The sequence below is a fragment of the Pan paniscus genome, chromosome 2 (genome assembly GCF_029289425.2).
Source record: "Pan paniscus chromosome 2, NHGRI_mPanPan1-v2.0_pri, whole genome shotgun sequence".
In the NCBI taxonomy this organism is placed as follows: Eukaryota; Metazoa; Chordata; class Mammalia; order Primates; family Hominidae; genus Pan; species Pan paniscus.
The window spans coordinates 165,581,430-165,596,444 of NC_085926.1; the positions used below are offsets into that span (position 1 = coordinate 165,581,430).

The 15,015-nt window shown below is 34.8% G+C and overlaps 1 protein-coding gene across 9 annotated transcripts in view; it reads right to left on the bottom strand.

Annotated features, from left to right (window-relative positions):
- Nucleotides 1-2,507: 2,507 nt before the first annotated feature.
- Nucleotides 2,508-15,015, bottom strand: part of PDCD10 (programmed cell death 10) — a 51,226-nt gene continuing 38,718 nt past the window's right edge. For all 9 annotated transcript variants that reach the window (XM_034957695.2, XM_003817691.4, XM_055110656.1 and 6 more), the window contains 4 exons: nt 14,199-14,325; nt 6,207-6,285; nt 5,826-5,908; nt 2,508-2,991 (listed from right to left, as the gene is read on the bottom strand). In XM_034957695.2, coding sequence (XP_034813586.1) covers nt 2,910-2,991; nt 5,826-5,908; nt 6,207-6,285; nt 14,199-14,325 — 371 coding nt within the window. In that variant the 3' untranslated portion in view covers nt 2,508-2,909. The remainder of the gene's footprint in view (nt 2,992-5,825; nt 5,909-6,206; nt 6,286-14,198; nt 14,326-15,015) is intronic.

The window sequence follows — 15,015 nt, forward strand, 5'->3', positions numbered from 1 at the left end:
CATCAAAGTAAGTATGGTAAAATTAATTAAAAAAAAAAACATTAAAAAGCATGAGTTTATAACAATAACATGTAAAAATGAGATGGATATAGATGGATGAATGAATGGATGGATCAGGGGAGAAAGGAGGGCTCCTGCTTACAATAAAATATTAATTGCCAACTGGTACATGTGGAAAGAATGCTGAAGTTGAAGACCGAATAATCAAGAATCATCAATGCATGCTAAATCCTGGATGAAAATGTTGTTAGCATGGACTTAAGAGAGTCTCCCACAGGTTGCTTATTAATTGCAATGTAAAACACAGTAACTATACATTGGAGAAACTGAACACTACCTTGATCAGGTGATCAAAATTAGCATCACCAATAAGACGGACATCGTGTGCCCCCAATATCATACCATGATGACACAGTACCATCAACAGAGTGTTCTCGCCAAGAATGCATACCTTAAATCCAATTCAATGCTATAAACGACCAAGGTGGCCATGGAAATGATCCACAGTAAAGGAGACTTAAGGAAGGACAAATGAAAAAGCAAACAATAAAATGAAGAGGGTAAAATCTGAATAATAGTTGAATCTTAAAGGACATACAGATGTTCTTTGCACTATTCTTACGCTTGCAAATTTTCTGTAAATTTGAAATTATTTCCATATAAAACGTTTAAATCAATTAAGACAGCTCAATAACGAGTTCTCAACCTGTTTTGCCTGATTAGGCTTTTAAAAGTCATTTTAAAAAAACTGACTCTACATTTTTTACAAGTGTGGAAAGACAGTATTTTAAACATCTAAAACAGCAATAATCTCCATGATCCTTTAAAATGAGTACAGTTAGATTTATGAAAAAAACAATCACATTGCTCTAATTTTTCTCATTTTCCTGTGGACCAGGGAGAGGTTTCTCAAATTGGTGTTTGGGAACTAATATCCCAAACAAGACGTATTTTCAGTAATAGAGGGAGTACAGTTCAGTGGAAAGAACATGGAATCTGGACAAATTTAAACTCGGGCCCTAGCAGTTACCAGCTGTGTACCCTAAGCTCTGTCAGTTTCCTCAATTGTAAGATAGCTGAATCATAGGACTGTTAAGAGAATTATGTAAATGTAACTAGTGCTTGACACAGAGAAGGTGCTCAACAAATTTGTTTTCCTCCTCTTCCTTTCCTCTGAAGCCACTTTTCTGTTCTCTGGAAATGAATCTAACTGGGGCCACTCTGGCCTTCTTTTAACACAAACTCAGCCCTGTTGGAAGGATCACATAAGAAACTAAAGTACTCTAAGAATAAGCCTCCTTTGTGGAGGAATACTTCATGAAAACAGAAGCCAGAGATAATGGATAGTAGAATAATATGGAAGGCTTATAAAAACAGGTGATTTGAGGCATGTCTGGTAACTTGAGTTCTTTTAAAGGAGGGTAAAGACAGCAGAAGGAGTGAAGATGTTAGATAATGTTAGAAATGATGTTTAAAAAGTCTGCTGCAAATAAAACAGTGTCTTTTTTCTTCATATATCCACAAGTCTATTCGGCAAATGATCACCCATCTACCTCCAAGAGTGAATGATAGTTTATGCCAAAAATAAATAAAGATCAGCATTCTATTTGTCTTACTGGCTACATATCTTTGAAGAAAAAAAAAATCAAGTCAGTAAAATGTTCATTAATTAAGAGATTTCATCCAATTTTCATCCAATTGCCTATTTTTTTTGCTCCTTTCAACATATTTTCATTTACATTTAACAGGATGTTTTACTTTTATGGTGCCAATGATAATTCTTTAAAAATCTGCTTTTTAAAATGGAGAAAAAATAAAATAACTGAGTTGCATAACAGCAAAAAAATATACTGCCAACAGAAACTTAGTTTAACGTCTAAAATCTTTATAAAAGATAAGCAAATTCTGATTTTTTCCCTTTATTTTATAATTGAAAAATGAAACCACTTAACATGAACACTTGATACATAATTTCCTTAAAACTTCTCTATGGTGAAATAAAACTGTACCTAGTTGAAGAGTGTATATAATATTAACACTCATGACACTTTCAATCCAACCGTTGATATAGCTTCAAATTACTATTAATTGTGGCTATTTTTTGGGAAAAAATTGTGCAAAGCTTATGAGGGCCCAGTATACGAAAGGCTTAATTTTTAAGAGTCAAATCTACATTTGTCACAAGAGTTCAAAAAGTGGCATTATAGTGCAAAAACACTAGAAAATGCTATATCTTACTCATAAGTCGTTTAAAACAGGTTGGAAATCATATAAAAATACTCAGTACCTTATAAGTAATTAACAAAAATATTTCCATTGACTACTCTGTGTCCAAAGTGATTAAGGACAAAAATAGAAATTCTTGCTTTATTATTTGATAAACTGCTGATAAGCTCCCATTAGAAGTTTTTTAGACATTACACCAAGTTGCCTTGGTCTTCTGTTCATATATATATATATATATATATACACACATATATATATGCATTTTTTCAAGTAAAGAAATGTTTAACAGATGTAAACTATTTATTGAATATTTGCCACCAAATATTGTTAAATACATTATCTTGCAGCATATCGCTTTCAAGTTAAAATGTCAGAAACAAACACCAATATTTACAATTCTTTTAAGGAATGTTATATAATGACACATTAAGGCGTAAATTCTTTTGGCTTATAATTCTTAAAAGAATGATAATAGCAAAAGTGATGCAAAATCTTCAGTGTGAGATTATGATTAAGCTACATTTTACAAAAATATGGTGTAAGATGGCAATAATCCCATTCAACATCCTGGATTAGATCCCTTCAGGAGGGACTGATAATTTATACAGTCAAACTTTAAAATTTACAGATAAAGGCAGTTCAATACTGCCACTGAGAAGTACATCTCTTAACATATACAACTTTCAGGCCACAGTTTTGAAGGTCTGAAGTATTAAGTTGGTTTGATGAATTAGTCGGTTGGCACTTACGAACACATTTATTGCCCTGTTTAAAAAGAAAAGAATAAGCATTAATTTCATCCAAAAAATTCACCCTTTTAAGATTTATACTATTAACAGTAGCAATGGAATCAATTTTAGAAAAAAAAAAAAAGACAAGTTAGTATTATTAAAACTTTTATTCCAATTTAGGATATAATAGTCTTGCATCATTTTAAACTATCTAGTAATTACTGCCCCCTGGTGGTTCTGACTAGTAATAAAATGTTGGAGGACTGCTAATGATAGCGCCTCAACAACTCAGTTCATTTATAGGTGGAACAAGTTAACTGGCCAAAAGGAGGATTCAGATGTGGTCTCCAGCTGTGGTTTCATAGAAGTTAACAAGTAAAATTCAGCAAAGTATCATAATCTCAAAATTTGTAATTAATGGGCATAATACTCAAGAAAAATCTAATTACTTCCAATCTGATTCATCCCAATCTCTTTATCTCCTTAAAAAAAGGTAGAAATTCTAAGCTACAAACTACTACAAACTACTTCTACTATAAACATACTTTTAAAACAAAATAATCATGCAGTTTCAAAATCTGGGAGCTGACAACATATAAAAATATATTCTTTAAAACTGGCTTTGAGCCCCACCACATTCTCCTAATGGCTCATCTTCATGCAGAGATGATGCCCTAGTCCCACTGTGTGGCCTCAACAGTTTCCTAGTATCATATCTAGCATGTACCCGCATCCTAGACATTTCTCAAAAGAGAAGGCCCAGGGACTGGACCTGGTGGCTTGCACCTGTAATCCCAGCACTTTGGGAGGCCAAGGTGGGAGGATCATGAGGTCTCTTGGAGTGTGAGACCAGCCTGGCCAACATGGTGAAACCTTGTCTCTACTAAAAATACAAAAATTAGCCGGGCATGGTGGCATGTGTCTATAATCCCAGCTCGGGAGGCTGAGGCAGGAGAATTGCTTGAACCCAGGAGCTGGAGGTCACAGTGAGCCCAGATCCAGCCTGGGCAACATAGCAAGACTCTGTCTCCAAAAAAAAAAAAAAAAAAAAAAAAAGAGAAGGGCCAGGAAGAAATAGCTGAATCAATGCAAATCCATCCCCCTACTGAAAGATGGCCTACAGATCAGGTTCTATCAATAATTTTCTGTTTTGAGGAAACAGGTATAAAACTCAAGCACATTATTGATACACAAAGAACTGGAATTTTAAAAAGCTGCTGAATGGAGAGAAAGTAGTAGCAATGACACTGAATCCATATGCAGAGTAAATAATTTCAATTAATTAATGAAAATTAGTCTCTAAATTAATGTCTACCTTTCATTGTGCTTATTCCATAATAGTAATTAAAATCAGAAATAATAATCCCATCATGTAAATTATTATTTTAATGTGTTTTTGGTTATTTGAGCTTAGCATAAATCAAATAAAAGTTTATTTTCAAAACACAAATGCCAGCTTATTAAACTAAGTCATCAAGGAGCATTTCCCTTAGACAAACCTGTGTACGGAACACCACCACAAAACAAGTAATAAAATTTAGCTCGATATCTCTAATTCATAATATAAACGTAAATACTTCAACCTGTTTGAACTGTTAAAAATGACTCTGAAAATTAACAGAATTCTATCTAATGTATTTTTATCATTTTTAAATATTACTACAATAATACTGTAATGATGTGACATGAATATAGATATCTTAAAACCTGAATAGCAGGATGGAATGATTGAGGTCTCTATTTACTTTTCTGACTTTAAGCACTGTTAAAAAATAATCTTGTTCAAAAAATTCTCACATTTGACTTGAAGTGCAAATAACTACCTATACGGCCAGACTTTCCATCAGTTTATACATTATACGTATGCATGTATGTATGTTAAAATATATAAAATCTCTTGGTTTTCTATAGTGCATCACAACCAATTATATATAAATTAAAAAATAATGTCCAATTTACATTTTAGTATATTTCCTATTTTACAGAATGATGCTGTGAAAGCCTCTTTCCAGGACAGTGGGTCAAAACCCTTACAGCACTTTAAAAACATCTGGGGCACTTTTACAAAATATCTAAACCCTGACTCCACTCCCAGCCAACTGAATCAGAATCTCTGCAGGTGGGGCCTAGGCAGCGGGAATTTTTTAAAAACTGTCCTCAAGTGACTCTAATACACAGAAAGGATTGACAACTATTGCTTTAACTTTAGTGCAGTAGTTCTCAATAGACCTGTAATGTATCACCTGAAAATTTCTAAGAAATGCAAATTCTTAGGCTCCATCCTAGACCTGCGAAATCAGAAATTCTAGAAGTGGGACCCTCGAGCAATTTGCAATTTGACTCTAACAAGTCCTCCAGATGACTCTGATGCCACTAAAGTTTGAGAACCACTGTTTCAGGAGTGTATAAAGTAGGCCAATGAACTAAAATTGCTTTTACATTTTTAAATGGTTAAAAAACAAAAGAAGAATATTATATGACAGGTAAAAATTATTTCAAGATACTGAAATTTGAATTTTGTATAAAGTTTTATTAAAACACAGTCACACCCCCTTGTTTGTACATTGTCTATGGCTTGTTTCTGTACTACAACAGCAGAGACGGGTGGATAACGGCAACAGGCCCACCAAATCTAACATATTTACTATCTGGCTCTTTTCAGAAAGCGTCTGATAACTCCTGTTCTAGAAAGGAGTTATGGCTAGATTAGCAACCATTCATTTTCTATTGTTAATGGTCTGCCTTCATTATCAGTTGCCTGGAGTACTAATAATAAAGTAAAAGGGCTTAATTTATGTGGTTTTCATATCATATAAAACCACATAATCTATTTAATTTTAAAAGTAAAGGATAAATTACAGTACTTACTTGCCATCTTTAAAATACGTTTTCAGAGTATCACTGAAACTTTTGGAGTACTTTACAAATTCTTTCTTTTGGTGTTCAAGTGCCTACAGTCACAAAATATAATAAGAAATAAAGTACTAAATAAGAGAAATAATCACAAAAGCCAAAGGCAAGGACAAGAGATTACACAGGATATGGGATGCACTTTATATGAATATTACTAATAAGCAATTGTGGAGTACTCACTTTTAAATAAAAAGACATATTTAAATTCAAGAATAAACTCAATGGTTAATGACACAAAACTATTTCCAACAGTCAATCTTATTTTTAAGTCAATAAAACAACTAGGCATAAACCAACATCTAGAGTGTCAACTAGCAAGGCTTCTACTAAACGTACCCTGCGGTTCTGGTATTGATATTTCTTGAAGACATTATTCACTGTATCAAGAAGTTCTTTTATTGCACTAGCTATATCCCTGTTGGGAAAAGAATAAAGAATATCAGCTACATTTGAAAGAAATTTGTGAGAGAAAAGAACATCAGCTACATTTGAAAGAAATTAAGTACACTCTTAATCTAATCACAGTACACTCTTAATTATGTTAAGCGCAATCACTTCAAGAACAGCCAGCCTTTTCGGCTAGCTGGTTGGAGTGGGGATTTTAGCCTGTACCCCTCTGTAATCCTGATTCTCTTGCACTGCTGACCAAAGGTTGCCAACCAAGACCAACTTTCTCAAATCAATCACATTTCATTAAGCATTCCTTACTCAAATTTATAAAAAGATAAACATTACCTATGCCTGTCTTTTCCCATTTTAAAATTTTTCTTTGCTCTGGCTAATGTAGCTAAATTCAAGCTACCATGTTCTCTACTTTTGTTATTTGAACAAGGAACAATTTTATAATATTCTGCATTACATATAACTCAATTCTGTATTTAACAATGCTGTATGCTAGATACCTATTAGTTTTCATGTTTAACATAAAATATTTCCTCCTCAGAAAATATTCCTCTCCCCTGAGGAAATATTCCTCCTCCCTTACTCTTTTACAGACACTTTTAGCTTCTATCTAGCAGCCAAATATACTCCTCTTTCAAACACTTACTGTCAGTCACTATTCCCTTTGGAAAATATAATATTTAAATTACTAGAGGAGACAACATCACAATATTCTTCCACTTTAACCTTCCCAGCAATCATCCTTTGACTATATATGCATCATCACCTCCCTCCCCTTTCTAAAGAAAAAAAAGAAGAAATCAATAATTCTCATTTGAGTTGACTGTTCTTCCTATCCATGCACCATTTTTTCTGAACTTTTTTTTGCCTTTCTAACTAGCTGCTTTTGATTTCCACATTTTAACCTCATAGCAATTTTTTTCTGCCAAATTGAACTTGATGTAATTCCGCATTCTCAAATAGTCTCACATTCTCTGCGACAAACCTTCTTTTTCACAGCCATTCTCTTAGCTGTTAGTCACAACAAAAACTTCAAATGCAATGCAACTGTGAAGAAATGAATAAGATGGAAATCTGCACCATCCTAAACATAACATTTTATTACTAATACTAATTACAAATGCCAGATTTCAGTTATTTCCTATCTAAAACATTTCAACATTCCTATTTCAAGGGGAAAAAAACCTCAGTGTCCAGGTTTCTGTGTGCATGTGGGTGTTTCCCAGCATATTTTTCAGTAAATAAGCTTGTAGAAATTTTAAGAATTAAAAGCATAGAGAATTTTGATATTTTTTTAAAAAGTACTTTAGAGTACTCTGAAGTAGTAATTCCATTTTCATTGATTATTTCAATAATATTTTACTTATTACCTCTCTCAGGTCAAACAATGGTATTGAGCTGAAACACTGAAACATTACATATTCAAGTAGGACAGTAAGTCTTACATAAATGTTATCTAATTTTTTTGGCCTCTGGTTTAGTAACAGCAGTTTTTAATTAGATAACTATTCCTTTCATTTATGGCTTAAGTTGAATCTTTGTATATTGGTGTGATGGACATAAACCCACTATTGTTTAATAAAATGCTGTCATAGGACTATTCTGTGAGAAAAATTACAATTTCAACAAATAAAAAATGTCAAATCTCTAAATATGCAAGCTTCTCCAAATCCACAATGGAGTTATTTAAAATGGAATATAATGGAGCAAATTACATAGTGATCAGACAGAAGTTTATATAGTCTCACTTTGTAGTGTATTTCAATATTCTGCTAAAGAGGAATAAAATGTGTTTCCGGGGCTAGTCATCAAAATGAAAGTATGTTTCATATACAACAACAGTGGCTAGATTCTACAAGTCAAAAGAGTGGGTCTGAAACATGTTGCCTCATGCACCTAGGGAGACAAAAAGACAAGGGGAGAAGAAGGGAGGGTTTTGCTGGACAAAAAAAGAGAGACCTGCTGATAAATACTGGAAATCTCTATTTTAAAAGGGGGTGGGGGGAGGCGCACCTCCTCAGGTGACTGCTGAGTCAGGTTTGAAAACTTGGAGCTAAGGTTTAATGCCTTATTGGAACAGAGCTCTCTGTCAACCAAGGCCATTTATTCCTAAGCCTCTGTTTGGACACGAGGCAAAAGATTGTTAAATGCCTACCAAATTGTAGGAAAAATGTTCTCTAGAAACAATCTGCAGCAATGTATGTCAAATATTATGTTATCCATATGTACACAGAAAAGTATTTTCATTTATGGCACCAAGGTGTGCACATAGGGAAGCTAAATTATATTAGTAACTACCAGAGAGTTTGTTTCCTATGAGAGAAAATACCAGCACAAAAAAACCACTACAGACAATTAACCAGATAAAGAACTGAGAAAAAACTTGAGGGTAAAATAAATATCGCATAACTAATGAATGCGGCTTGGTGCAGATGAATTCTGTGATAAGAGGCAGATAGTATGAGTAGACGGAGAAGGAACTTAGCAATTTGCACCAACCTAATAGCGCAGCTTTGCGAAACATACACTGAAAGGCAAAGGCTTCAGATGAAACGTAAACATACATCTTATCAAAAAACTGCAATAGAAAAGTAGAGTTTCTAATCATGCCACCCAAATTTGCATGATACACGTTTATGCAAATGCACTAATGAAAGGGAATCCCTGTGCTTTATGTTGAGTTTGGTTTAGACTGGAAAACTCTGAAAAAATCTATTCTGAACCCTTCATGAAAACTCCTAACTTAAAACAAATAAACCTTGCTGAATTTTAGCCTAAGAATATGCAAATGCAGATTACAAACAGTAAATAAATGCCTGGCTTTTTTATTTTGGTCTGTTAAATCACGAGTCTCCACTAGTTTTCCATTAGTTGAGATGTATTGGACTTCAAAAAAAATACAAATTAATTTTATAACATATTTGCATAGCTCAAATGTACTCAGGCACACACATTCATTGATCAAAAGGCCTTTTGAAATATTTGCTGGATCATTTTTCCTTATCAACTCCATTGAGAAAAGGGAGGAAAATCCTCCTTTCACAATGTTATTATAGCATGTACTGTTGAATGTATGCTAGGTTCTGTGCTAGGCACTTCATGTACATCATTTCTTTCAATTCTCACAAGTCATTACCCTCATTTTCACAGGCACAAACTAAAATGACAGAAGTTAAGTAACTTATATCCAAGGTTACATAGCTAAATGTTGGAACAGAGATTCAAATCTAGGTCTGCTAATATATTCAAAATTGCCTGAATATTTATTAGCTGTCAGGATTCTTTTTTACTTGTACTTTGATACAATCTATAGCATCACCTATAGTACTTGGTGTAATATGTATATGACATATGCTTATTGAAAAATGTTGCTAAAATGAATAAAGGGGATAACTACCTTAGATATAAGAAAGTAAAATATTGGAGAAACGCCTGAAGAAATCATTTTCTATTTTAGTGCAATTTTATCCACTAATTTGTCAATTAATAATGGTAAGAACATACATGAAAATGTACCAATATATGACAGTGATACAAATAATTATACTTTAGCCTATCTATGCTATTCATATGTGGTTGAATTTTAGTCTCAGAAATAACATACATATCAACAAACTTGCCAGGGCAAATTATCCCTCCTCAAATGGTTAGGAAGTAAATTTTCATTGCCACCATTACTCTTAATTCAATTGTGCTAAATTAGTACACTCTAGAAAACAGAACTGAAGTATTATTACTCCCTCATAAAGAAAACAACACCCTAAAGAAAGCCTCTGTCAATGACTATGGACAAGACTCTTAAGCTCAATTTCCTTATGACTAAAATGTGCTGCTAATAATGTGGTTTTCAAACCGCAGCTCCCTAGAGTCACAGACGGTTTAGCAGAGATGTCTCAGGGACTCTGTAGGGGGAAAGAGGATGTCAAAGTGACAGGATGAGGGCTCTGGGCCTACATTTCTATCCCAGTTTCAGCCACAATACTGTTATCTCTCTCACGTACTGGCATTCTATGTTAAAATATCCTTTTTCACATTTCTTTCAAATGGCAGAAACTCTATTTTTCAATCTCCAGATTACATCAACATTGGAAGTCTGTGATTGGGAAATAGCAGTGAACACCTGGCATTAGATTGCCTGGGTTCAAATCCAGCTCTACCACTTAATAGGTAAGTTCTGTGGCCTTACCTAATTTTCTGTGCCTGCTTCAATTTCCTCACTTGTTACTGGGTTGTTGTGATAAGTAAATAAATGTAAAGTGATTAAAATAGTGCTTAGCATATAATAAGTCCTATATAAATGATCGCTATTAAGATGACATTGATTATATAAACCTACTTCGATGATCTGAAGCAAAAACTGCTGCAAATATTATTTTAAATGTCAAATCTTCATATAAATGTGTCATGGCTCATCAACAAGTACACGATTATCAAAGCAAATGAAAACTTACCGAATTATTTCAAAACTTTAGAAATAAATAGTCTAAACAACTAAGTTTGGGATCACTGACAATTTATCCTTTTACAGGCCAAACATGTTTACTTTAACTATACAGGGCGAGTATCCCTTAAACAAAATGCTTGAGACCAGAAGTCTTTAGACCTGGGGATGAGGCCCAAGTATAAACATGAAATTCATTTATGTTTCATAAAGTGCATTCATATATGCATATATTTTGTGCATACAACAAAGTTTTGATTGTGTTTTGACTACAACCCATCCATCACATGAGGTCAGATGTGGAATTTTCCACTTATGGTGTCATGTCACGGTGCTCAAAAAGTTTTGGATTTTGGAGCACTTAGAATTTGATATTCAAATTAGGGATGCTCAACTTGTACCAGATTAAAAATAAAACTCCATGAACAGTTGATTATCTTCCTCCTTCACATATTAAAAGTAGAAAAGGAAGCTGGGGCTTTCCTATAGGAAAGGTAAAATACAAAACCCTTAGGCTGGGCGTGTTGGCTCACACCTGTAATCCCAGCACTTCGGGAGGCCAAGGCAGGCGGATCACAAGGTCAAGAGATCGAGACCATCCTGGCTAACACAGTGAAAACCCATCTCTACTAAAAATACAAAAAATTAGCCAGGCATGGTGGCGGGCGCCTGTAGTCCCAGCTACGCTGGAGGCTGAGGAAGGAGAGTGGCATGAACCCGGGAGGCAGAGCTTGCAGTGAGCCGAGATGGCGCCACTGCACTCCAGCCTGGGCGACAGAGCAAGACTCCGTCTCAAAAACAAAAACAAAACAAACAAACAAAACAAACAAAAAAACCCTTAGTGTTTGTCCCTTGTGACACAGATTTTGGCTATTCAATTAAAAGCCTTTTTTATATTCCTGGCCCTTAATTATTGTCAAAGAGTAGGGTCATTCCTTGATAGCTGGGTTGCATACCTATCACGAACCATTATTTTCTATGGGACATATTCCTCTCTTTATGTGACTCAAAAGAGAGTATCCAAACTAGCTAGGTATCCAAACAAGCTAAAATAGCATTTCTCAATCTGAATGACAAAGAATACTATTTTCAAAAGATGAATGTTTTCTTTTTCTTTCATAATTGAGATTTCATCGGTTGTGTTGAGGATCAGTACACAGACATTTCAACTTGTACACAATTCTGAACATATGTACTGCAAAATCTAAAAAGCCATGTATCCTTATTATTCTTTAAAGTTATTCCAGTGACTTTCCAGCTTACAACTGAGGCAAAATTTCCTTAAAAGGCTATCAAGTACCAGTACCTTCAAATGTTGACAAGCTGTCACATACGTCCCACCCATTCACAATTTAATAGCATATACACTATATACTTTAATCTTTCACAGCACATTAACAAAGTTATTAGAAAAACAGGACTACCATGACCAAAGATGTTACAGAGTGCACACAATTCTGATAGGGAGAGCCAGGCTCAAGGAGTGGTTTGCCCAAGGAAACAATTCTACTAAAAAACAACATGAAGAGTAGAAGTAATTTAAGGCCAGGTGTGGTGGCTCACTCCTGTAATCCCAACACTTTGGGAGGCCAACGCAGGAGGATCACTTGAGCTCAGAGGTTAGAGACCAGCTTGGGCAATGTAGGGAGACGTGGTTATCTACTAAAATTAAAAAAAAAAAAAAAAAGAAAGAAATTAGCTTGGTGTGGTGGTGTACACCAGTAGTCCTAGCTACTCTGGAGGCTGAGGTGGAAGGACTGCTTGAGCCCAGGAGGTTGAGGGTGCAGTAAGTTAAGATCATGCCACTGCAGTCCAGCCTGGGTGACAGAGTGAAGTAATTAAAAATGTTCAAGACATTAAATACAGGACTGCGACTCCACTTTGCCATTTAGTATGCTTTATATTATGGGATATAAAAACTAACCACCCATCTATGGAATGTTAAGCTGACACCCATAACAGTCAAGGCTTCCCATAATTCAATATCCAACATTATTTTCCCATTGTACCAAAAAATAACCAGCAAATTAAATTATTTCACCTCTTTAAAAAAAAAGCATTTACACTTAAAAAATGGAATGCAGTGGAATTCCCTCCTTAAATGTTTCTAGAGCTATTAAAAAACATTAGAGCTACTAAAAAACATGCATTTACAACATAGTTGATAAAAATATTCTCCTGGATTATGTAAGAAGAGAGACGGGGAACCACTGATAAGACATGGTATGTGATATTAATCAGACTGGGCTTCTTTCTCTCCTGCTTCAGAGGCTGGACTCTCTTCAGTTTTAGTTTTTCTGTTTTCTGCAGGTAAATCTTTATTCTTAGCCACTTTGGCTTGTTTTCACTTTCCTACTCTTTTCTCTTTTGTTTGCACTTTTTTGCCTGAAGATTTATCTTTTCCTGCTACCTTTTGGGGCTTCAATTTCCACTACTGAAAGAGCAGGTTTAGCTGACAACCATATCAATCTCCTTTTGGGATCTTCCCTCACTGTCCCATCAGCTGAGCTGACTGTCCTCTTGGGCATCCTGGAAGTGGGGAAGGCGCATATCAGATGCATGTGGGCCATGGCATGCTGAGGGCCTTCACGAAGCTGGGCTGCCTGGCTGCTGCCACTCCTCCCACTGCCCAAACTCCAAAAGATGAATGTTACTATTTATTCCAAGTGAGTCTCCTTAGGTTCTTCAAAGTTACCACATATGTCACAGCCTCTTCCAGAAAAAGACCTGCGCTAAATCTTTTCTCCCCAGCAATATCTACCTATGGTTTCACCAAAACCATGCATTGATAGTGACACTGCAAGTATTCCCAGCTTTCTTTGTTTTTTATCCACTGAGGCTGAAGAAAATTATCAGACTTTCTAGTTTAAAGATACTTATGTAGGGATTATGTTTTCACTCAATCCCCTACCCTCTCACCCTTCACTGTACTCCAGAAGAGAGTGTCCCTGGTCTGAGAACTACTGCTCTAGGATGACCCTTCTTGCTGCTGCTCACCAGCCAGCCTTCTGGCCCCATGAGTATTCTTGGTCTTATTTAACCTATATCCCCCAAAGGCAAGGATTTAGAGGCTATTTGGTCAGTCTTAGAAAACACTACTCATGCCTAAGAGTACATTACTTACCTTAATGACTGCTGCTATTTCTGAAATAAAAACTATTTTGGTATATCTTACTACCAATCTCTAGGATATATCCAGTTTCTCTATTCATTTATCTGACATTTATATCTTCCCATCATTTATGTAGTTCAAACTACATTCCAGTTTACGCACATTTCATTGTTGTTTTAAAATTAAACATTCTAAAAAATGCTGTACTCTGAAACCAAACGCCATAAAGTTAATAAAATGTGGTATTTAAAAATTTGAGATTTTATTTGAAATAAGCATTTCAAGTTAGTCATACCAAAATTAAAAAATGTAGATGAGTAGTTCCTCGGAAGTACTTTTAAGCAAAGAAGAAACAAAACAAATAATTGCTTACTTGATTGTCTGCAGAAACCTCACTCTGTCATTGATCTCATCTGGGATCTTACTGAGAATTTGTTTAAGTGCTCGCGCCTTTTCGTTTAGGTCTTGGAATTCTGGCTCTGGTCGTTCAATCATATACTCTGATAAAATAAATACACAATAAAAAACATCCTGCGACTCTCTGCCAAATTCATCACATCTAAGAATTTCCAGTGTTGGTCAAAGGCAGGTGGGGGAGGTGAAAGGCCAGATAATTAGGAAAGACAAGGTTGCAAAGCAGAATTCATTAGTGTTTGACTTAGTCCAGTAACAACAGCAGGGCTCCCTTCAAGTAAAGTATCACAAAAAGAAAGAATAAATATTTTCAATTTGGGACAAAAGGAAATCCCATGAAATCTTAAAAAAAAAAAAACAAAAAAAAAAACCGAAAAAACAGATTTAAAAGGGAGGCTTAAGTTCAACCGTACTCTGACATTACATTTCCCAAGGAAACCTTAAATTAAATAATGAGTGTCATAACTAGTGCAAAGGTAGTATCTACTTGCCAACTGGAAAGATTAAAAATTTAAAACCCCTATATTTAATATACATTGCTTCATCATATTAAAACCCCAAATAATCTAATAAAATCTTCTACACATTTTTGAAATCTCACTTAAAAACAAAAACACCAGCACAAATCCAACACACAGGCTGGGATCACAGAACACCAATTTTGGAAAGGAGACTTCACTAGATTCATTGTAGACTTGGAAGCATTACAACTCTACCAATTCATCAATATATTATGGCCTAATGGGCTGCAAATGCTCAACTCTAAATAATGATAA